The 24,440-nt window shown below is 51.3% G+C and overlaps 1 protein-coding gene across 6 annotated transcripts in view; it reads right to left on the bottom strand.

Annotated features, from left to right (window-relative positions):
• Positions 1-24,440, bottom strand: part of SIPA1L3 (signal induced proliferation associated 1 like 3) — a 234,371-nt gene that overhangs the window by 89,168 nt on the left and 120,763 nt on the right. For all 6 annotated transcript variants that reach the window (XM_024733750.1, XM_024733745.1, XM_024733749.1 and 3 more), the window contains 2 exons: positions 6,865-8,694; positions 2,873-3,003 (listed from right to left, as the gene is read on the bottom strand). In XM_024733750.1, the coding sequence (XP_024589518.1) occupies positions 2,873-3,003; positions 6,865-8,386 (1,653 nt within the window). In that variant the 5' untranslated portion in view covers positions 8,387-8,694. The remainder of the gene's footprint in view (positions 1-2,872; positions 3,004-6,864; positions 8,695-24,440) is intronic.

The raw sequence follows: 24,440 nt of genomic DNA, 5'->3' as shown, positions 1-24,440 counted from the left end.
GCCTCAAGAGTCCTCATCTGTAGAATGGGGGGAATGGGACCCACATCATGGGACTACTGAGAGAATCTGAAGGGTCAATGCATATAAAACACTCGGAAGAGTGCCTGGCAGGAATATGTGCTAAAAGTGTTAGCTATTCTTATTACTACTGTCATTACTACTTTTGGGTTATGTGACTCTCTGCCTCCATGGCAGGAAGGGCCTTAGAAAGGGGCAAGGCAAACCTTGTTGGCCACTGCCCCTACCTCCAGATGACAGGATGACGAGGTCCTCAGGCCTTAGTGCCCAACAGGCGGCTCTGCAAGGGGCTGGGGCCAGGACTGAGTACACGTGTGGCCTGCATGTGTGCGAGGGGCAGAGAAAGGCCTGCTTGTGGCCATGAACCTCACGGTGGGCCAAAAGTCAACAGGGCTGACTGAATGTGACAAGGGGACAGGAAACTGAGACCTCTCCCAACGGCTATCCTCACTGGGCTCTCCCCAAGTGCCAGGCCCAGCACTGCCTATTTTATATGGGCAACCTCACCAAGCCCACACTATGGTCCTGTGAGAGTGGGATTCCCATGGGGGAAACAGAGGCTCTGAGAGAAGAAGCCACGTGCCCAAGGTTTCACAGCTGCTGAGTGACCGTGCCAGGCCTGGTCCTGCCTCAGGACCTTTGCACTGTATGTTCCCTGGGTCTGGAACACTCTTCCAGATGTCCACATGGCTCCTCTCATCTTCTTCAGGTCTTTTACTCAAATGTTCCCTTCCGAGTGACACCTCCCTTGACGATCCTGTCTAAAAATCTTACCACCCCCGCACTTATCTCTCTTCCTTGCTTTACTTTCCACCTTGTCATCATGTACCACGTAGTATAATTTACAAGAGTATCTACGTATTGTCTGCCTCCCCAGCAAAAATGCAGTCCCATGAGCATCTCTGCTGCCTTATTTACACTGTTTCCTCAGCGCCCAGCACAGTGTTGGCCGGTGGTGGTGCTGAGTGAATCTCCGTGGAGTGGATGAACCCCAGGCCTGTGCCCCTGAGCTGCGAAGGCCCTGTGCCCAGCCTGGGGTGGATCAGAGGCTAGTGTGTGGGCGCTGGGCGTGGGAAGTGAACGGAAGCAGGAACGAGCCAGGAATGGCACCAAGCCAGTTTCCAACCTACTGAATAGGAACCACAGCAAAGTGAGTGAATATACATAATCGGTGTAGAAAATGCCTGACACACAGTGTTGAATAAATCTGCAATGTAACAGCAGCTGTAATATTATTGATTAGTATACGATGGCTGTTATCATTTCACCTGGCAGCTCCCCACATGTCATACAACACTTGGATACAGTGTGAGCTGTCACCTCACATTCTGCCCTGGTGTTCATCTGGCCAGAAAGGTGAGGAGAGGGAAGGAGGAGGGTGCTGGGGAGACTCAGGGGCCGGTGACCACCTGTGATCTGGGGCACAAAGTTTTTGGGGCTGCCTCCCCTACGCTGCCATCTGTGTCATCTCATTCCCCCTCAGCGGGAAGGTCTTCGCGAGGGGATGCGGCTACGGCCCTCGGTGCAGCATCTGCCGGCCTGGATGAGGTCCAGGATCGGCCGGCCCCACATCCAAACTCCCTGGCAGTGCCTGCCTGTTGGGCTCCCATGTCTGTGCAAAAGCCCAGGCCCAAGGGGGATGGGGTGATGCAGGGGTGAGGGAGATCCATTTGGGGGGCCTGCCCAGCTGATGATTGCTCCTTTTCTGAAAAGGTCTTCCTTTGAGGTCTTTCGGAAGTCTCTATCATTTCTACTGGCCTAGCTCCCCACCTTTTGCTGAGGAACCGTCCCCCTACCACCACCTGTGGGTGGCTCTGACAGAACTGTCGATCACAGTGCCCAGCCCGGCCCCTGGACCCAGGGTGGAGCACATGTCCTACATCTAGACAGAGTCCTCTATCATCCCTGAGAACAGTGACTGGCCCAGGCTTGTGATCCAAGCAGAGCCAATCAGAGTCCTTCCCAGAGATTCAGCAGATAAGAACGTGGAGGAGAAAGTATAAAGATGGAAAAGATTTGAGCAGCCGGTCCCCATTTTCCCATGACATGGAGAGAGCTTGTTGGTAGCAGGAGAGGATGACATTCACAATGCAAAAAGCAGCAGAGCCAGCTGAGCAGGAGAGATAAGGAGGCAGAGTTCTGGTGACATCATTTGAGTGCCTGGGTCCAGCTATGCCTGAAGCCATTCCTACCCCTGGATCTGCAGTTATATAAACCAATGAGTTCTACTTCTGGCTTAAACCAGATAGAAGTAGATTTCTGCCACTTACAACTTAAGAGTCCTAATCGAGCAGGGTGCCCCCAATAGGCCTTGTTCCCTAGCCACAGCTGACATTTATTCCAAGGGAAGACCTCTGACCAAGCCACGACAACGGGATCCTCTATTCTGAATGAAAGTAGGCAGGCTGGGCCTGTTTTGAGCTGATCAACATCAACGGCAGTGCCTGCTGCTGAGATTCCCCAATTCCTGCCCTGCCCGAGACTTGCTGCCTTAGTTCTCCTTTCCACTCTGCAGGGCATCTCACAATCCTGAAAGAATCCCCTATATCTCTCCCTTTATTTTTTATACTCATCACAGTTAATCTTTTGCAAATGTCAGAATCTTGGGCTCTGCAGTCAGACACACTGGATTCCAATCCTGGCCACTTAGTCACTGATTTCAGACATGTTTCTGAGTCTCAGTCTTCCCTTCTGTAAAATGGGGAGACTGACAGGATTGTTCTCCTGAGGCTGTTGGAAGGATTATGAGTTGAAACAGGGGAAGCACTTACCCACAGAACCTGGCACAGAGTAAGGGCTCGTAGATGTGAGTGGCTGTGATTTATGTAATAATAACAATAGCAACGGGACCTACCTCGCGGGTCCGGAAGATGATCCTGTACTGGTACTGAGGCCCGTGGTCCTTGTGGTCCTCCAGCTTCTCCCGCTTGATGCTCACGGCCACTGGTCCCAGCTTCTCGTCCACGCCAAAGTAATTGGCATGCTCTGAGAGGGAAGAGCAGGTGAGCTCAGAGTCAGCTCTCTGGGAAGGAGGGGTGACGTCCCACGGCGGGCCTGCTGAGAGGACAGCCGGGGAAGGCTCTTGTGCAACCCGTAAAGAGCTCTTGTGCAGGCTCTTGGGATCCTGGTCACACAAACCTCACGGCTGGTCACGATCACACTCAATGCAGAGACCGTTAAGAGGTTAAAGCCCACCTTACTATACCCCACAGAAATTTCCTGAGTCTCAGCGCTCTCATCTGGGAAATGGGGGGCCCTCACGCTACCCATGATTCATAGAGCCGATGTGAGAGTGAAACGAGGCTACGAACCAAAAACGCTTAGTGCAGCGCGTGCCATGTCATAAACCTAGCTTCACTGTGATTATCCCATATTTGCAAATGTTCAGCAGCTTAGCTGCCAATTAGCCCTCGTGAAGTGGTTAGATTCTAGTCTAGAGAGGCTTTTGCCCGGCTGAAATCGGGCCCTGGACTCATTAGATGTGTGGCCCAAGTCGCTTGATGGCATTCTCATCTGTACAACGGTGTCAGGAAGGATGGACCCCTCTCTCAGCCGCTTGTAAGGACTAAATAGGTTAATAAGCATGGAGCACTCAGCACAGGGCCGGGCACAGAGTAAGCACATGAGATGTGTTGGCTAGTACTACCCCCAGGGCATGATGTTTGTCACAGAAAAGGACCATGATTCCAGTCCCCAAGCGTCACCTTTATCTAACCATATTTCTATAGACGTAGGAAACTTAAACACTACTCTCTTTTTCCTTATGGTGACAGAGACTTTACCAAGTCATGGAGGAAGTCTCCTGTTCTCTCCCCAAAATGACAGCTGTCTCCCCTTTTTTAAAAAAACATGCTGCTGTCTTATAATCCTTCAAGGCAAACAGTTCTAACTGATATATAACCCAAGTATCTCCTGCTTGTGGTAGATGCCTACCAGCAGTCTGTCTTAAGTCCATGAAGTCAGCAGCTACGCACTGCCAGAAATTCCTTCCCACCCCAGCGCTCTCAACATATAAATGTTGGTTCCTATTCTCATAAGATGCTCTTGGTGAATCAAAGGCTTATCTAAGGCTCAAATGTGTGTTAATTAATGGTCCCAATAAGAACAGCACCTGCAGTGGGTTAAACAATCTCCCCAGCTGGTCAGAGAACAGAATAAGTGTGCTCCACAGATATCAGTTCATTCCTGAAACAGCTGCAGGATCTGTTTTGTTTTCCGCCAATGCATACCCAGTACCTTGCGGTCTTAGCCTAGAATAGGCAATCGATAAACACTGACCAATGACTAACTTATTTATGAGTTTCTAGGGCTACAAAGAATTCACTTTTTTAAAGAAAAGCTTCTTTTTAATGCTCCATGATAAGTACTCACTATCTGCCTGATGAAGAACTGTTTTGATGTACAATCTTATTTGATCCTAACCACAGTCCTTCCGTGTAGGTACTCCTACGTGCAAGTTGAAAAGAACGTGTTCTCTGTTGGTTAGGTAGAAAATTAATATGATATAAATGCAAAACCAGGTTTCAAATCCTCTCAGCCTTACTTTCTGGCTACTAGATTCTTCAATTTCAAAGAGCGACCCTGTCAACTTCTCCCATGGGTTGTGGATTTGTTCGCATCTCCCTGTCGCTGTATTAGTTTTTTATTTATATACCCCTCAAACAGGTTGCCAGGTATACAAAGGTTCACAACTATTTCAGTTTCTTGGTAAATTTTTAAAAGGTCAATAAGAAATGGCCCTTTTGGTTCTTCTAACAAAGCTTTTAGTCTTGAAATCTATTTTGTGTGATACTGATGTCACCTCACCAGTTTTCTCTTGGTTAGTGACTGTCTGAACTTCTTTTTTCATCCCTTAATTTTCAGTCTCTGTGTCATTTTGTTTCTGGGCATGTGATGCTGCTACAATCATCTCTGTTCCTCACATGAGGACATGGAGTCCAAGGGGTAAAATGTGTCACGTAGCTAATAAGCTATGAAAAAGACAGCCCAAACACAGGGCTGTCGGACTCCAACACTGGTGGACCTCCAGAGACTGTACTCTGGACGATCTAGTTGACATTTGTTGTATTTGACTAGGATACTGCTTTAAAAATTTTTTTTAACTAGTTGCTGTGGAGTACTGGCTGCCTATCCATTACCTATTCTTCCCTTCTTTCATTTTAAGAGAAACCCTCTGTTCTTGGAGGAAAAAAAGAGAGGGGTTATGTCTACCTAAAAACTAACATTTCCCAGCCTGCCTTGCAGACAGGTGTGGCCAATAATCAGAAGCAGTTGGCTGGGACTTCTGAAAATGTTCTTTACAAGGGGCTGACTTGAAAAAAAAAAAAAAAAAGGTAGGGGTGCTGACTTGACATTTTGCCCAAATCCTTTCCTCCTTTTCTTTGCCTGGAAACATGGATGGGATGGCTGGAACTCCAGCAGCCATCTTGGACCAGGAGACCACCCTGAGGGCTCAGAGGCCATGCACTAAGGCTGGCATTCCACTGTTTCTGAGGAGTAACCATACCAGTCCTGGGCTGCACATCTCCAGACTTCTTTATGTGAGACAAATAAACTTCTATGTTGTTTTAAGCCTGTTACTATATCAATTCAATTCTGAATTGATATAGGAGAATCCATACTAAAAAAATCTGAATTTCAGGAGAATCTAGAAAAATTGGAAAGGCTGGCAACACTGAGCTTGTCTATACTTCCTGATGACAACAGTGAGCTGGAGCTGAGCAGGAGCTGCCCTTTGTGCAGCCCCTACCTGGTTTGCTTCCCTCTATTGTCTCCTAACTGGTCCCCGAGGCTGCCTGGGTTTGTGGTCTCCGCACTATGCTTTGCTGCCTCCTAGGATTGCCTCATCACTAATGAACTTAACCATGTGTGATGCCTGTGTTAACACCCTCCAAACATCAACAGCTCCGCCGTCAAAGGGAATCCAGAACCTGCCAGCTTCTTCCCCCCTCCTAGGCTCCCCTAGACCTCCCTATCATCATCTCCTGCCTGGACCATTGCAGCAGCCTCCTCCTCGGTCTCCCAGCTCCCCCTGCCCCCACAGCCTGTTCTCTAGAGGGAGGCTGAGAATACCTGAGTCAGATCAAGGCCCTCTCCAGCTTAGAACTTCCCTTCGGCCCCATCTCACTCAAGGTAAAAGTGAGAGTCCTCACTGTGGCTCACAAAGTCCCACATGATCTGCCCCTGTCACCTGTCTCAGCTCCTTCCACTCTCCCTCAGTCACTCTGTCCCAGCAACACTGGCCTCCATCCTATTCCTCCAGTGTTCCAGGACTATTGCACTTGTTTCCCGTGTCAGGAACACTGTCCTCAATCTCCACAAGCCTCCCTCCCTCACCTCCTTCACCTCAGTACTCAAAGGGCACTCACTAGGAGGCCCTCCCTGACCATTCCCTACTGAAAATGCAACTCCCAGCACTGACACTGTTTCCCTCTTCCCTGCTTTACTTTTCTCCACCGCACTTGCCACTCACCACACCTTAGATAGTTTACATATTTATCTAGTTTTATTGTTTGTCTTACCCCACTAAGACATTAGGAAGACAAGGTTTTTGTTTCAAGCTGGTCAATACTGTATCCCCCAGCTCTAGAAAGTGCCCTGGCACATAGCTGACCCAAGCACATATTTGCTAAGTTAATGCATATCTACTGTTTCATGTAGCTCAGGGTTTTAAAGTGCTACCCATGTGTCATGAGGCTGGACTCCCTGCATCCTCACAGCCCCTCTCTGAGGGAGTTCTTGTGTCCTTCTGCACCCTCGGTGCCCAGGGAAGGGCCTGGCAGCGAATGAATGAGCAGTGACAGTCTCAGAGACCAGGTGCTGCCCACCTGTCAGCCCCCACCTCACCTTTGCCCACGAAGTAGTCCTGGTAGTAGCGGGCGCCCAGGTCCACGTGCTCGATGCTGTACTGCCGTGGGCGACTCTGCGTCCTCTGCTGTTCCTTGGGCACCTCCAGCACCGAGATGCTAGCGTTGGTGCGGTAGGCGCTCAGGGCGGGCTCCGGAGGGCGGCCCTCTCCGCCGCCCGCACCGCTGCTGCCCGTGGAGCCCGCGGCCGCCCGGGAGAAGCTCACGTTGCGCTCGCACTCACCGCCGATCTCGTTGCGGAAGTGCGGGCAGCTGAGCAGCAGGTCGTTGCTGTTGTCGTCGCCGAGGTCCTGCTCCAGGTTCTCCTTGCAGTTCAAGTCCTCCGTGCTGGTGAAGGCGGGGTCCAGGCCGCCGAGGCTGTGGGCCCGCGACACCGTGAGGGATGCCATGGCCGAGGCGGCCGAGGCCCCGGTGGTCGTGTTCCGCCGCTGGGCCGTGGACGCCCGGTTGGCGGCCGCCTCGTTGAGGTCGAACAGCATACTCTGCACGTCGAAATGGGCGAAGCTCTTCTGGCAGACCCACGGCCTGCTGGCCTCCGGGGGGCTCCGGCCGTCCTCGGCCTCCCCGGGGCACCGGGCCGCTTCACCATCGGCTTTACTGCTCCGCAGCTTCCGGAAGATGGACGAGTCCACCGCATCCCCACCGCCCAGGCCCCGCGTGGACTTCTTCCGGGCCTTCTCCTTCTCCTTCATGGGCTGCAGTGGCAGCAGGCCGTCCTTGGCGGGCTGCCCGTTGCGGGCGTCCCCCTTGGCTCCACTGCCACCCCCCGCGACGTGTCGGCCGGGATCGGCCCGCAGGAGCTCAGTGAGGCTCGGGGCACCCCGGGCCTCGGGCTGCTCGCTGCGGAACTCATTGAGGATGTCGAAGAAGCTCTGCTCGGGCACGCCCTGCACGTCGATGGAGGACGTGCTCCCATACTCGCGGAAGAGCGGCAGCGCCCCCGTGTGCCGGGCGCCCCGGGGTTCCGCCGCGTCCTCCAGGTCGCACTCGCTGAGGGTGATCTCGCTGCTGCTGCGGTGCCGCAGCGGGAGGAAGGCCCTGCCGGGGGACCGGGGCCACCCGTCCTGGAACTCCACATCCTTAGACCTTCTCCTGGAGAGTCGGTGGAAGGCTTTGGACCCTGAGGAAGCCGGGGTGCTGGTGGGGGTCTGTCCGTTCTGTACGCTTCTCATGGAATGGGCCACCTTTGTGGCCTTTGTGCCATCTGTGTCCTGTGAGGGGCTGGGGTTGTTCTGTTCTCTCAGAGCCTCCCGCTTGGGTGGCCAGTCGGCCACTCTTGCCCGCACGCCCATCTTGGGCACCGCGGGGGTGGTGGGACTGGGGCGGGTGGTGGCACTGGCCGGGCTCTCACCCACAGGCTGGGGCATGCTGCCGTTCTGGACCCAGAATCCCATGGGAGCGTAGTCCCCTGTGTGCGAGCCGGGGAGGACATCGGCTGCCCTGGTCCCACAGCTGACGGCCAGGTCCACACCATCGTTGGGAATGGGCCGATAGGTGGCCATAGTCCACGGGCACTGGAGTGCTACTGGCCCCTGAAAGCTATAGACTAACTTTATGGGGTCCCCTGGCCCTCAGCCATTGTTCAGGGCCACCAGTCCCAGGATGAAGGATTCTGGCCCCTGAAGCCTTTCGGGAAGGTTGTGAGCCTGTGGAGTCCAGTTCTCCACCATCGCTGTGGACAACTGAGCCAGGACAACCTCACGAGGCAGGTGCTGTCCCGGGGCCTCCAGACTGAGTGGCTCAGCAGGGCCGAGCAAGCAGCAGGTGTGCGCGAGGGCTGGCAGGCTGCAGCGGTGCCTTCCCTGCCATGCTGAAAAGGGAGAAAAGGCAAAGGTGAGATGTGATGTTATACTGCTCCCAGAGAATGACCTTTTGTTTTTGACAGCTTTACTCATTTAAAAACAAACCAACCACAAAAACCATTTTATTATGGAAAATTTCAAACATACCCCAAAGCAGAGAGAAGGACATGATAAGCCACCCCACCAGCTTCAACACTATTAACTATTTGCCATTCCTGTTTCATCTGTGCCCCTACTCCTCCACTTTGTTTTTGGCACAATATTTTAGAATAAATCTCAGACATCAGGCCATTTTGCCTATAAATAATTTAGCTTGTATAATTTAGCATATAAGGCCTTCAAAAAAAAAAAAAGTAACCACGATACCTTTATCATACCCATCTAGATAAATAAGAATTCTTTAATGTCATGTAATACCCCCAACTGCATTATATTTCCCCACATTGTCTCAAAGATGTCTTTTGAAAGTTGACTTGTTCAAATCAGGATCCAAACAAGATCTGTACCCTGCTTTGGCATATATATTTCTTAAGTCTCCACTACGCTACAACCCCCCCCTCCCCCATCTTGATGCTATTTACTTATGGAAGGAATGAGGTCACTTGTCCTGTGGCGCTTCTCACTTTCAGGATCTGGCTGGCTGTTCCCTGTGGTGTCATTGCACATGTTCCTCTGCCCCCCATGAGTCCTGTCTACTGGTGGTTGTACACAGAGGCTGCACGGTTGTCCATCTGTTTTGTAGTCCACCTGACCAGCCACCCCGCCAGAAAGGAAGTGAAAAAGATGGAGGAGTCACCATGAGCACTGGTGGATTTGGGGGAGGGAATGTCTCTAGAAATCTATGTGATTAATAAATATTGATACTGTGAGAGCTGGCAGATCAGCTCCTATTGCTTCTTTGCTGACAGGTCCCAGTGGCTTCTTACTGCATTAGAATAAAATCCAAATTCCTTCCGCTGGCTCATGAGCCCCACAGGACTGGCCAGTCTCCCTGTTGCCTCTCCCCAGCCCCAACTAAGGGATGTGCCTCTCCCATCACACTGGCCTTCTTTTCTGTTCTTCTGACATTATCAGGCCCCATCCAGGATATGTGGGTATCCCTTCCTCGGTCCTTCACCAGGCTGGTTCCCTAACTTGATATTCATTCTTTAATGAAGTCTTCCCAAACCACTCTAGGAGCCTTTCTCTGTCACTCTGCTTTCTTCTTTTTCCTTAGAGATTACCACTAATTGAAATTAGTTTGCTATTTACTGGTTATCTCCATCACTAAATTATCAGTTCCAGAATGGCAGGGCTATCTGTGTTGTTCACTGATGTAGCCCCAGCTCCTGGAATAGTGTCCAGGACACTTGTTCACAAGTGTATGAATGAGCGAACAGACAGCCTCCACCTGACCTGATGTGTTTAGTGCATCCTGACTTGCGGACCTCTGGGGAAGGGAGTTCATTCTTCTTCTGCCCGGCAACATAAAGTACTCTGCAGGATCACTTCCCTTTGTCTCTTACCCTGAGCTTCTGGAAGATGAAACCCTCAGTGGGGAAGGAAGGGGAAAGTAGATCATGGCCTGCGGCAGAACCTGCTGCTTGTTCCAGCAGCTGTGCCTCTGTCTCCTGCCAACAGTACTGATTTTATTCGGGGCAGCAGAGTGCTGGGTCGGCCTGGGCATCTGACTCAAGGTGACTAACAATTACTTTCCCTTGGAATGTGGAACTGGACATGGCCATTGTGAGTGATGTGACTGACTCATGTGAGTCAGTGAGTGTTGGTGCTTTCTGAGTAAGTGGAAGGCCTCCTGTGTGAGCATGGGTATGAGTGTGTGTGTGTGTACGCGCACGTGTACACGTGTAGGAGGCATTTCACAACTCATGCCTAGAGGTATGGAGTTAGCTGGCAGAGAGCCACCGCCGGGGAAGCATGAAGCAGATTCATGGAGCAAAAAAGAAGGGGAGCCTATAGCCTCTGAGAAAGTGAGAACCAGGTGAGGGGAGAGGTGGGGCTGGGGCACAAAGCGCCCTCTTCCTGGTTCCCCATGAGCATTCCTGAAGGTACCACAGGGAGGCATACAGGGGAGGTGGCAGAGAAGGGGCAGGAAAGTGGAGAGTACCCAGGGTTGGGCTGGTTAGGGGAGATGGAGGCCAGGTGAAGCCGCGGGGACCTGGACAGCAGAGGCGTCCTCTGAAGAGGCAGCTGGGCCTCAGCTTCTGCAACCAAGCCTTGCAGGCATGTGGATGCCTGATCATGGGATTTTTCAAGAGAAACCAGAAATCTAGAACTGTATGCAACATCTCCCAACCTGAGAAACAAAAACAACAGCTACGACAGCAACAAACTAACATGCAGAGATGACCTCTAAAAGGATCTTCAAGAAACTGCTCATGGTGGTTGCCCCTGGGGAAGGAAACTGGGTATCTTTCCTCTCCACTCCCAGCCCCATCCCTGCTTCATTTATTTTCTTTAGTACTTATAATCACTTATGTCTCTGATTTATTCCTGGCCTCCCTCCCCCCATAAGAATGTGAGCTTGTATAACTGATTCACTTTGTTATACAGCAGAAACTAACACACCATTGTAAAGCAATTATACCCCAATAAAGATGTTAAAAAAAAAGAAAAAAAAAGAATGTGAGCTACTGTGTATCCCCAGGATCTGTTTTGGAAGAAGGGGCAGAAAGGAGCCTTACTTTTCATCACACACCACTGGCTACCATTTGCATTACTTACATGTATTCTCGGTCAACAGATGAATTACCAACACACACCACAATGAGGGCCAACAAAGTAAGTATGTGGGCCTGATTTGAGCAGGGGCTGCTGGTTTGTGACTTTCGGTGACTGGTCTTCAGCTTCGCCAGAGATGAGGGCCTGAGGGCAGCCCCAAACTCTGCTGGGCCCCGGATCCCAGGCCAGGCTGGGGTATCCCGACGAGATGAGGGCACTGTTGGCGCCGCTTGGCAGCCCAGCTGTGCCCTTGGGTCAGCCTGGCAGAGTTCAGAGGATTAGTCCTTTGAGGTCATGTTTGGGCTGGCTGGGAAACGCAGTGGCCCCGATGCGACCCTGACTTGCTTGTGCAAACACCTCTGACAGATGGGCTTTGCTGATGGCATTTTGTTTCAGCTCAGTCGGAAACCCCCAATTCGCTTCGCTCCCTTCTATGAAAACACACAGATGTTCTTGAGGCCCTGGTCTCTGCACAAATCCCTTCCCCGAGCAGGTGCAGCTGAGTCTCTTTGTGACGTTCACAGACTGAGTGTATGATACCCACAGCCTCTCTGGGATTCAGGGACCGGTGCACACTGGTCCCTTTCTAGCTGTCTCTGTCGAACTCCCTCTTCCTAAAAGCACTCTGATCTTCCTGATGGGGAACCTCTTGTTATGAGAGCCAGACTGCCTGGGTTCAGATACTGGTGTGCCATGGACTGGTTACTGAAACTGTGACTCAATTTCAATCCGTAAAATGGGGATAATACCATCTACCTCATGGTCCCTGCTTCGCATATCTTTGGCAGGAGTTCTTCCCCGCAATTACAGAAGCACAGCCAGGGGTGGGCACAGGACCTCAGCAGAGCATAAAAGGCTGGAGGGTGTCCTACAGTAGCGGGGGATGTGGATCTGACTTTTCCTACATGTCACTTGCTAGGGGCCCTGGCGTTCCTTTCTTCCAGTGTTGCTTGGCTCCTGCCTGTTTTCTACAATTGCTCCTCTGGCCTCCTGTTGATTCTGTTAAGCCACTGATAAATCTGCCTCTGCCCAAGACTGTCAAGCAAGGCTTTTGCTGCCGGCATCTGAGGACCTTGACTAAGACACGGTGCTGTGTGCAAAGAAGGCAGCTGTGGATGGTGGAGGGGAACAAATGGGGCCAAGGCAGTGGCACAATGAGAAGCAAGCGACAGTGGGTGAGTCAGGTGGGAGGCATTTGGCTGCAAGTAACGATACCGCCCAATGGTGTCTTGGGCAATGAAGACATTTCATTATCTCATGTAACAAGGAGGCCAGATATGGCAGCTCCACGCTTGGTACAGGGAAATGATGTCAGGCGTTTTCTCTTTCTCACCCACTGCCGTCCCGCAGTGTGCTGCTGGCTTACATCTTTGGCTTGTGGCCCCGTGGTCACAAGCTGGCAGCCACAGCCATGCCTCTCACTGAATTACTGGCGAGGGGTAAAGAAAGGGATGATGTAAGAGTGTTCTTACCGATCTGACCCTAATCAGGAAGGAGAACATTGCCAGAACATTGCCCCTCCCTCCACAGACATTCTTTTATGTCTCATTGGCCAGGATGTGGTCCCTTATGGCCACTCCAGTTGCCAGAGAAGCTGGTGAAGCCAGCCAGAGTCTATGATCATCCTGATTGCCCATGGGCCACTGAGGACTCATCCCTGGGGCTGGCCACACTGGTTCCCAGAAAACGTCAGGGTCTGTTAGAAGAGCGGGCAACTAATGGTGTATCTGTGTAAGAGCTCCCAGACTGTCATTTGTAAAGAAGCTGGGGAACTCTGAGCTAAGAGGATGCTTCCTTATCAGGCCCCCAAAGCCTGGAGGCTAGAACAGCAGGCGGACAGGCCAGCACCATGGCCCCAGTGTCCTGGCTCTGAAGGGCCCTGCTCTGTGGGGTCACAATATCTGCCGGAACCTCACAGAGCAGAGGAAAAGGGAAAAACACAAGCCTTCCAGTGTTAGACATTTGTAGTTTGCTCCCCTAGCCTCCGTGACTCCTTTTTCTAACAACAGCCCAGATTTCCCTTTGAGAACCTGCCCGCTCTGACCTCTACCCAATGGGCTAGAGGAGGGCTTCTTCTCAAGGTCAGGAACAAATCACACAACCCAATCAGAACCAGAGACCTAGTGATGTCTTTGCTAGAAATGCTGGGGCTGAAGACTGTGCTTTTCCCTTTTACCCCGAGCTGGAGAGGATGTGAAAGATGGAATCACTGTAGCCATCTTGTGACCACGAGGGGAGACCCATCTGTGAAAGGGGCTGAGAGTTACAGACAATCTGGGGGCTGGAGTCATCATTTGAGTCTCTATGTCAAGCCTGGACCTGAAGCCAACCCGATTCCACTTCCCACCTCTGGACATTTTAGTTACATGGCAAAACAACAACAAAACAACGTCTGTAACAACAGCTACCACGTGTGACCCTTCTGTGGTCCAGGTCCTTGTCTAAGCACCCGACATTTGTTATTTCTCTTAACCCTCACAGCAGCTCCATGAGGTAGATATCATTATTATCTCCAGCTTACACACGAGGAAACAGGAAGGAAGGAATGTGTCCCAGACTATATGACTATGAGGTGGCAGAGTTGGGACTGACCCCAGCTGCTTCATTCCTGAAGGGAGGCAGTCCTGAGCTCAAGCACCAGCCCTCCCAGTGATCACAGGCAGACTCCTGCACCTCGCGATTCTCATTTTCTTCAGTGGTCACACACAATAAATTATCTCCAGATACAACTGCTCTTCTGAGTTCCAAACTCAGCTACTTACCTGCTTACTTGACACCACCACGTCTGTATCTCATATGCACTGCAGACTGAACATTCCCAGCCTGACTCTTGACCTCTCCCAACCACAAAACTTGCCCCTTCTCAGGACAGTCAGGACGGGCTGAGCTACATTACACTAACAAAGGACCCCAAGTGCTCAGAGGCTTACACAACAAGGGTTTGTTTCTTGTTCATACTGCATGTCCATCATGGGTTGGCCAAGGGCCCCGCTCATGTCAGCTTTGTTCCCAGTTGAGGGAGTAGCCCTTCACCTGAGACCCTGCCAATCTCAGAGAGAAAAGACATGGTTGAACCATGCAATGGCCCTTAAAGTTCCTGCTCAGGAATGACACGTGTCACTTCTGCAAACTACATTTTATTGGCCAAATCAAGACAAGAGATGTCAACAGGGTGGTACACCAGAATATCTGTCAGAACAGGAATGCAACTGGCCATCTGCTTCCTCTGCATCTCAGCAAAAGGCACTTACTTCCACCCAAGGGCTCAAACTGGAAACGTCCATGTCATCCTTCACACTTCCTCTCCCTCACTCCACACGTCCAATTCACCTCCCCACGTCCTGTTGACTCTCCCCACAGCATATCCGAATCCATCTTTCTCTCCCACCAGCCCTCTGGTCTGAGCTGCTGTGACTTTCACCGGTTCACTACACCACAGCCTCACTGGTGTCTCTGCTTCTGTTCCCGTGCTCCTAAGGGCCCTTTTCCACACAAAAAAATTCAAAACCTTCCTCTCAGTCCTCCAGGCTCCCTTTCCTCTTCCCCTTGCTCTTGGAGCCCAGGCCACAATGTCCCTCTTTCAGTTCCCCTCACACCCATCTTCCCTGCTGTCTCAGGACCTTTGTACATGCCATTCCTGCTCGCCTTCCTTTACCTAGGTAATTCTTTCTCAAGACTCAGGACAAATGACACTTCCTCCAACTAAGCTTCGTTTCTCACCAACCAGTTCAATCCCCAACCTGAGCTCTCTGCATTTCCCTTTGGTGGTACCTGCATCAATATACGTAAGTAGAGACCTCCCTGGTGGTCCAGGGTTAAGAATCCGCCTTCCAATGCAGGGGACATGGGTTCGATCCCTGGTTGGGGAACTAAAATCCCACATGCCGCGGGGCAACTAAGCCCACGCGCCGCAACTACTGAGCCCACGTGCCTCAACTAAAGAGCCCGCGTGCCTCAACCACAGAGCCCACACACTCTGGAGCCCGCCTGCCACAACTAGACAGAAGCCCACGCGCCACAATGAAGAGCCCGCATGCCACAAGGAAGATCTTGCATGCCCCAACTAAGACCCAATGCGGACAAAAATGAATAAATAAATATTAAAAATATATACATATATGTAAGTAATTTACCACGTAATTAATTGTTTGCCATATGTGAAGTTTGTGAGGCACTGAACGTGAGTCACTGCCTGCACCTGTGGCACAAGCCTGACGCACAGCAGGCCATTAATAAATATCTGCTAAATAAATGAGTGGATGAATGACTTCATTCTGGACCAGGAAGCACCGTCTCAGTTGGGGTCCATGACGGGAGGGTAGGTAGGGCTTGCTTGGTGCCCAAGTGTGTCTGCCCCTGGGAAGAAGCTGAAAGTAATGTGTTGCGGGGAGAGAGAGTGTCTGTGTGTGTGTGTATGTATGCTGCCCCTTCACAGGCCTTAGATGAGATGGTTGCTAAATAGGGGTCCAGGGCCTCCATCCTATATAGCCTCTGTGTCCAGGGCTGCCCTGGTCTACTCCAGATGTTTCTCCTTTATGGAAACATGACCCAGTCATTGTGATGGGGGCTCAGTGGGACCCGTGAGCTCTGGATAGCTCAGCGTTGTGGCACCAAGTCTGAGGGCTACTCTCAGAGGCTCACGGAGAACAATGACTCCTCCAGGGACACAGTGGCGATTCAGCAGTTTCGGGACACATACAAGTCATTCATTTGTCCAGTAAGAACTAGTCAGCCCTTGGGCTTCCCTAGTGGTTAAGAATCTGCCTGCCAATGCAGGGGACATGGGTCCGAGCCCTGGTCCGGGAAGATCCCACATGCCGCGGAGCAACTAAGCCAGTGCGCTACAACTAGTAAGCCTGCGCTCTAGAGCCCGCGAGCCACAGCTACTGAAGCCTGCGCGCCATAACTATGGAAGCCTGTGCGCCTAGAGCGTGTGCTCTGCAACCAGAGAAGCCACTGCAGTGAGAAGCCCACGCACCGCAACGAAGAGTCGCCCCCACTCGCCACAACTAGAGAAAGCCTGCGGGCAGCAACAAAGACCCAACGCAGCCAAAAATAATAAATTAAGAAAAAAAAAAAGAACTAGTTAGTCCTTAAAACTCATTCATTCATTCACTCACTCATATAACAAACACCTACCACATTCTTTTTATTTTTTTGGCCGCACTGCGGGGCTTGTGGGATCTTAGTTGCCCGACCAGGGATGAAACCTGGGCCCTTGGCAGTGAAAGCGTGGAGCCCTAACCGCTGGACCGCCAGGGAATTCCCACATCTATCACGTTCTTACAAATCATTCAGTCCAAAAAATGCATTCAGTCAAAAAAAGCACTAAAAACGTATTCACTTATTCACCATTTACTAGGCATGTATAATTCATTTATTCCACAAACACTAAGCACTTAAAATCCATTAATTTATTCAATAAATTTCTTAAAGCATCTACTATGTGCTGTTATAGGAGCTGAAGATATAGCCCTGAGCAGGGCAGACCACGCTCCCCACCCCTTAAGAACTTACTTCCAGTAGAAGGAAGCCAGAGAAATAAGTAAACAAAGACAGAAAACAAGGGAACTTCAAAGGGTAGTCAGCCATATAAAGGAATAAAATGTAATGCTGTGACAGGTTGGGAGGAGGTCCCACCCTGAAGGCTCAGAAAGGGGATGCCCTCTGACCTGGGGTCTGCATCAAGAGAGGGCGCCTGCCGTGCCCCAGGTGTGCTGATGAGCGAGGCTGACGTGCTGGAGCAGGAAAGCTGGGAGCGGCCCATATACAAGGCTCTCTTGGGTTGTCTGAGACGGTGGTTCTCTCCCCCAGCTGTCCATTAGAGGCACCGGGGAGCTTAATAAAAATACAGGTGTTCACACCCCACCCCTAGAGAGTCTGAATCAGCTGTTTTGGGGTGGGGCCCAGGCCTGAGTGTCTTTTTTTTTTTTTCCATTGCGGAGCGCAGGCTCAGCAGCCATGGCTCACGGGCCCAGCTGCTCCACGGCATGTGGGATCTTCCCGGACCGGGGCACGAACCTGTGTCCCCTGCATCGGCAGGCGGACTCTCAACCACTGCGCCACCAGGGAAGCCCCTGAGTGTCTTTTAAAAGCTCTGCAGCTGATTCCAACATGCAGCCAGGGCTGAGGAGAGAGGAAGAAATGGACAAAGCAAAGAGAGGAGCGTCTGACACCAAGCCTCGAGAGGCCACAAATGTCAGAGGGAGTGAGCACACTGGCCACAGCGGGCCCAGGCAGAGGGGCAGGAGGGCAGGTGTGCGAGAGGCCCTGGAGGGGGTGTGTGGTCTGGGGAGGACCAGGTGGTTCACAGGCTGGATGCTGCTGAGAGGGTCACCTTTGGTGACAATTACTGGTCTGAAGGGCACTGTGACCACTGCAGGAGGTATTTCAGGGGACTGCTGCTCCAGGGAGCCTTGTCCACGCCCCTCGCCCCCGGTGCTGCTGGCCAGCACGCCTCCCGCCAGCCCCTCCACACCCCAGGCAGAATCACCTTTGTCCTCCCCTCCCTGAGCTCCCAGGGCTCTGGACTGCACACACTCTCGACTACAAGAGTTAGCCCACGGGATTTTTAAGCCTCTGAGTATCTTTTGTTCTCCTTAGACCTTGAACAGCTCCAAGTTTGTCGTGGACTGGGGTCTAATGTTTGTTCTTGCCACATGGGTCGGGTAGAGGGGAGGAATGATATGGTGGTGATGCTTATAACAATAAGGCTAATACTTATGAGTTCTCCTGATGGGCCAGGTGCAGGGCTACCCTCGTGGGGTGTATTAACTTGTGTGTCATAATAACCCTATTAAGTAGGGACCCTAGCATGCCCGTGTTACAGATGAGGCAAGGGTAACATGGCCAAGTCACACAGCTGGGATTCAAACCTCGACAGTCTGGCTCCCACACCTATGTTCTAAATAAAAGATACAGCAGGTCCAATGGGTGTGTTGTGTGAATACATGAATGACGCAAGTATCTTTGAAATCAATTCATAAGGACAAAGCTCTGGAATGTCAGCAACACCTCAGCAGATTTCAGATTAAGAATCTGTTTCCTCCCCGCTATATCTTTCCCCACTTTATTGGAAATCTGAGCATACACAGGACCACTTGAGAGCTCCCCCAGGAAACAAGGTGGATGGAAATCTCAGAAATCTCATTAGAAAGTATCATGGCAGAGACTGCTCCATCAGCCCAAAGAACAATGAGCAGGGCCTTGACCATGGCCATACACTACTGTGATACGTTTCGTATGCTCAACAACTCTGACACCCAAGGTGTGGGCTTTCCATACCAAGCAATTCTCGTAGGGCTGGGTGTCCCACAATTTAACTCAATCCTGACACTAACTACCCAGAGTGAGCACAAACCCCATAGGTAAAGGGCTCGGTCCCATAAGACTGTCCCCACTTCAGACCCCAACTGCAAGCAGTGGGTCCCTAGGTTACCCACACTTCTGTCTGACCTGGCTACAAATCAGAGGTTCCCACGACCCCCTCCTCAAGTTCAATAATTAGCTATAACAGCTCACATAACTCAGGAAACACTACTTACTACTCCTGGTTTATTATAAAGGATACAGATGAACAGTCAGATGAAGAGATACACAGGATGAGGTCTAGAAGGGTCCTGAGTGTAGAAGCTTCTGTTCCTGTGGAGTTTGGGGTGTGCCGCCCTCCCAGCATGTGCATGCGTTCACCAACCTAGAAGCTCTCTGAACTGTGTTGTTTAGGGCTTCGTGGAGGTTCTGTTATGAAGGCCTGATGGATTAAATCACTGGCTATCAGTGATTTAATCTGCAGCCCCTCTCCCTTCCCAGAGGTCAGGAGGGTGGGGCTGAAAGTCCCAAGCCTCTAATCACGTGGTTGGTTCCTCTGGCAACCAGCCCCATCCTGAAGATATTCAGGGTTCCACCAAGAGTCACCTCTTTAGCATAAACTCAGGTACGGTTCAAAGGAGCTTATTTTGAATAACAAAAGACGGTATCACCCATATCTCTCAGGAAATTCCAAGGGTTTTAGAAGCTCTTGTGCCAGGAACCTGAATGAAGACCAAAATATTTTTCTCATTATATCACAGTATCACGCTGTGAGAACCTGCACTTCCATATTTAATGTCAGAGCCCAGCGGATGGGCGTTTCTAATTTAAACTTTCCCAGGCATCCAGGAGGGCTCCACATTCCTACCTAGGAGTCAAGGGCAGTCCCCACAGGGGCAAGGGCAGCCATGTACAGCTATTACGCTCAAAACAGGTGAGGGTCCCACACAAGTCAGCGTTAAATCGGTATCGGTTTTTTCCCCTTGGGGAAATAGGAAGAATGAACTGGAATTATGCATTGAAAATGTAGGTGTGCATACTGTTTTTATTTGTATCCAGCAATTCCCCTTCTAGGAATCTCTTCCTCGGATATTCACCCCAGTCTTTCTCGCACCTTGAAAGACAGACTCAAGGTGGTTCAACCGCAGGGGTGCTCACACTGCCGCGCTGCTGTAATATGGAAGCGCTGGGAACAGCCCCAATGCCCACGAGCAGAGGATGTGTTCAGTGAATCTGGGTGCCTCTCTTCCATGGAAGGTGCCGCAGCTGTGACAAACAGTGAGGTCGCGCCATGCGTCGTGCGTGCAGATTGTCCACACGGCCTGAAGGGAATGAGCACGGCTCATACTTACTGAGTGCTTACTGTGCACCAGGTGAAATGCTTACACACATTCACCCATTTAAGCTTCATGACAAGCCTGAGGGACCATGCTCACTTAAGGCCAATGCAACTCAGTCCAGAGAGGCTGAGTAACTTGCCCAAGGTCACTCAGCTAGAATCCAGTAGCACTGGGATCTGAACCGAGGCTGTCCAGCTTCCTACCTTATACTCTTTTACTCTACGCTGCCACTTGGGAAGGAAAAGCAGCAAGTTGTGGAATAGTTTGTGTAGCACGACCCCATTTGGTTTAAATAAGAGGGGGACAGATTTTGTTAGTGTGAGTGTGTATATACATAAATTCTATAAAATGTACAAGAAAGGGTCTAGGAAGACATCCACCAAACCATTAAAAGTGGTTACTTCTGGGCTTCCCTGGTGGCGCAGTGGTTGAGAGTCCGCCTGCTGGTGCAGGGGACACGGGTTCGTGCCCTGGTCCGGGAAGATCCCACGTGCCGCGGAGCGGTTGGGCCCGTGAGCCATGGCCGCTGAGCCTGCGCGTCCGGAGCCTCCGCTCCGCAACGGGAGAGGTCACAACAGTGAGAGGCCCGCGTACCGCAAAAAAAAAAAAAGGATGCTTCCTGAAGTACAGGCACATGCACCGGGCCCACCCAGGAGCTACAGCCATGCTCGTGGAGTGGGGATACAGTGACAGAGCTGGGCTACGGGCCTCTGTGGTCAGGGGAGCCCCTTCTGGGAAGACTTAATCAGGGGCACAACCCCTGCTCCAGGGAGCTGGACATCCCTCAAGGGATCTCCTGGCTCTAGCCAGGCCCAATGTCAAGCCACATGCACTGGTATGGCCGTGCCGTTTATTTTGATATTGAAGCTTTTTGGTCTACGGCTGCTGCCTCGAAACCCCGAGTGTTCCCGCTACCACTGTGTGGGGCAACGCTGGGCCCACAAAGGCTTCCAGGACCCCGCTTCTGAGGCTGCTCTCGTGGCTGCTGCTGCCCAGGTCGGACTGGTGGTTAAATATTCAGTACGTTCCCCCGCAGGGCTCACTCCTGTGGCCAGGCCAAACTTCCTTTAGAAGATGGTTGTCTTGTCAGCTTGGAGCCTGACTTGCTAACTAATCCCAGCTAATTGCCACTGAAACCTGCTAAGATCACATCTGTTGGGTCTAGAGATTAAATCAATATTTGACAATCTTGATTAAACAGAGCCAGGGAATCCTTGGCAAAGAACATCTGTTAAAGCCCTGTTCTTTCCATCCTGCTCTTGGGGGGCCAGGCCGGAGGTGTCTTGGGCTCTGCCTGTCCTCATCTGAGGACAACTCTGGGGTGAGGGGCGGGGAGCAGTGGAGCCCACCAGGGACACCACAGCCAGGAAGGCTCCCCGTGGTGGGAGGGGGGGGAGGGGGACACACATAGCTGGGCCTTGTTATCCTGGGTGGCACCCAGCTGCCAACAGTAACCATCCTAACTGCCCCCTCCCCCATCCAGAGCGCCAGGCCCCCCTGCAGAGTACGTGCCACAAAACACTGAATTCAAGTTTCCTAGTGACCCGTGGAGGCAGTGCTCTCATCACCTCCATTTCAGAATGGGGGAAGCAAGGTTCTGAGAGGGGACATTACTTGCCCAAGGTTGGAGAAGCAGGCGTCTGAACCTGGGTCTCAGAACTCTGACTCACTCCGGAGTCTGTCCTGAGACCACTCACGGACAGGAGTCCAAGTTGTCAAAAGTGAGAGCAAAATCTGGCACTTAAGGAGCCAGGAGCCCAGGCTGGAGGCCTGCTCCCATGGTCCCGTTCCCTCAGCTACGCTTAATAATGGCAGCCCCGCTAAGAAGCACTGGCCCTAACTCAACCCATGCAGCCTCCCAGGGGCAAGGCTCTACCATTCTGCCCCACATTGCAGAAAGGAACACTGAGGCTCAGAGCGGCAAGTTACCTGTTTGAGATCACCCAGTGAGGGAAAAGGCAGAGGTGGGGCTCGAACCCAGGTGGGTGACTCTAAGGCCATCGTAACTACTGTCATCTCTAAAAAGCAGGGATAGAGCCGTGAACATGGTGGGTCTTTGATAAGTGCCTGCCCTCTGTCCCTGGGTAATTTTATGGCAGAAGTTAGGCTTCTGCTCTGGAGTCAGATCTCCTGGGATTAAATCCCGGCCCCAACGCAGACCAGAGAGGATAACAGCGCCACCTCATTGGACTGCTGGAGGAGCCCAAGATGATCCCCATAAGGCCCCACTCCCCACAGTAATGGCACATAATAAGCACTCATACATCCTCATCCAGGATTAAAGAAAAAAACAAAACAGAACAGAACAGAACACAATAATAATGAAGACAAAGCAGCTGCACTCAAAGTACCTTCACGGCGGGAGGGGTGATCAGACACCCAAATGCCTGCAGCCACTGTTAATCTCTCTACCCCTAGGTTCACAGCAGTGCCGAGATCAGGGGAAGCCCTCCACAGTCCAGGGAGTCCTGGATTTCCTGAGTCCATAAAAAAAAAAAACACCCCAAAACCAAAACCAACCAGTCAGCCACCAAGCCAGATAGCCGACTAACCAACCAGCCACCCAGCAAGTTAGCCAGCCAACTGGTCCCATGCTTCCGTGTCTCTGCTCTACCTCTCTGTGTCCCTGTTCCCGTCTCTCCATGTCCCTGCCCTTGTTCCTCTGTGTGTCTCTCTCACGCATGTGCACGCACAGATGCCCACACCACAGCCATGCACATCTCAGGCCCGAGTCACAATCCCATGTTAACTCACCACTGGTCATGTGCTCCAGGCTGGCAGCCTCTGCCTGGTCCCTCTGTTAACTCCCTTCCAGATTCCAAGTTCCCAACATCTGCTGGCCAAGACCATATATATGTATATATATCCAGTCTCACCCCCATCCTGAAGTATACAATCTTATAAGGAAACTGGCTGCTTTAATCAGAGAACAAACTCAGAAATCCCAAGAAGTAATTTCGAAGAATGGCACACCCTCTTACCAAAAAAAAAAAAAAAAAATAGTATTAAAAAAAAATCCCCAGCTACCTATTTTATATCTATATAGCCACCTAGGTCAACACAGAGCTAAAATCTGAAAGGCTGAGCTCCAGCTGTAAGCAGTTACCCCAGGGAGGGGAGTGGCGTGTGTGTACACGTGATCATCCTGTCCTAGACCCTGAAGCTCCCAAACTTCCCGAAGTCACATACCTCCACTGACACAATCGCAGACCACCTGTACTATTATTTACTTAAGACGGTCCTTTCAAACAACTCGTTTATTAAAGCCTTAATAATATCAGTGTTGGAGTCATTATTTTTTTCTAATATTCATCAAACAAAATGCACAAACATGAGAATTTGTAAGGCTTGTCTGTACATCAATGAAAACAAGCTTTAATACCAGAAATGCACTGTTATCAAAACCAGGATGCAGCTCCCAGACATGATCCTGAGCAAAGAAAAACGCCAGACGCGGAACATAATATGGGTTATGATTCCATTTCTATAAAGGTCAAGAACAGGCAAAATGGAACCATGTTACGCAGGGTTGTTCACACAGGTGACCCAACTTCGAAAGCAAGAAATGGCAAACGGAAGTCCTGAGAGTAGTGGCTTCTGGGGGAGGGAGAGGCTTCTGCGGGTTCTGGCAAGATTCTCTTCTTGATCTGGGGATTACAGGAATGCTTGCCTTGTAATTATTTGCTAAAGTGTATATTTACATCTGATGTACTTCTCTGTGCATGTGTTACATTTCCCAGTAACAAAGTTTTTAAACGTCTTTTGCATTGTATGAATTCGTTTCTAAAATGAGATCGTACTCTTGTATTATATATGTAATTTTAAAAAACAGGTAAACATATTTAAAAGTCTCAGTTGTTTGATCTTTGCAGACCCACTTTGAAGACCTGAGAATCAGTTTCATGCCTTTGTGTGCAGTGCATACAAACATACGACACACAGACACACACACACACACAGCCACCCCAGTCACTCTCACTCTCCTGGCTCACTTTCTCTGCTATAAAAGGCTTCCACTTCCCAGAACCTGCAGGGCCACATCGCCTGTATGAACACAAACAACCTGGGCAGGCTGGGGGAACGTGTACTTCCTCCTAGCCCCGAGGTGGGGGCAGGGGGCAGGCAGGGAGGGCAGGGTTATCTCATAGCAGCAGTTTCTGGACAACTCACCAAGTGACAGCAGGGGACAGAGTGGGAGGGACAGGCGCCCACCTGAGAAATACAGGAGGGCTTCCAGGGCATAAGGCTATGGGGCCAGGCTGCCGTAAGGAGCATGCATGCCAGCCCTGCCCCGGCAGTGATACCACTGAGCACTAGAAGGGCTCCTGACCCTAGACTGGGTACCCAGCCTCCTCTCGGGCCCATGGACTGGCTGACAGTTGGGGAGG

This window comes from Neophocaena asiaeorientalis, unplaced genomic scaffold, assembly GCF_003031525.2.
Source record: "Neophocaena asiaeorientalis asiaeorientalis breed wild unplaced genomic scaffold, Neophocaena_asiaeorientalis_V1.1 scaffold280, whole genome shotgun sequence".
NCBI classification, from domain to species: domain Eukaryota; kingdom Metazoa; phylum Chordata; class Mammalia; order Artiodactyla; family Phocoenidae; genus Neophocaena; species Neophocaena asiaeorientalis.
This window is presented reverse-complemented; position numbering and strand designations above follow the sequence as displayed.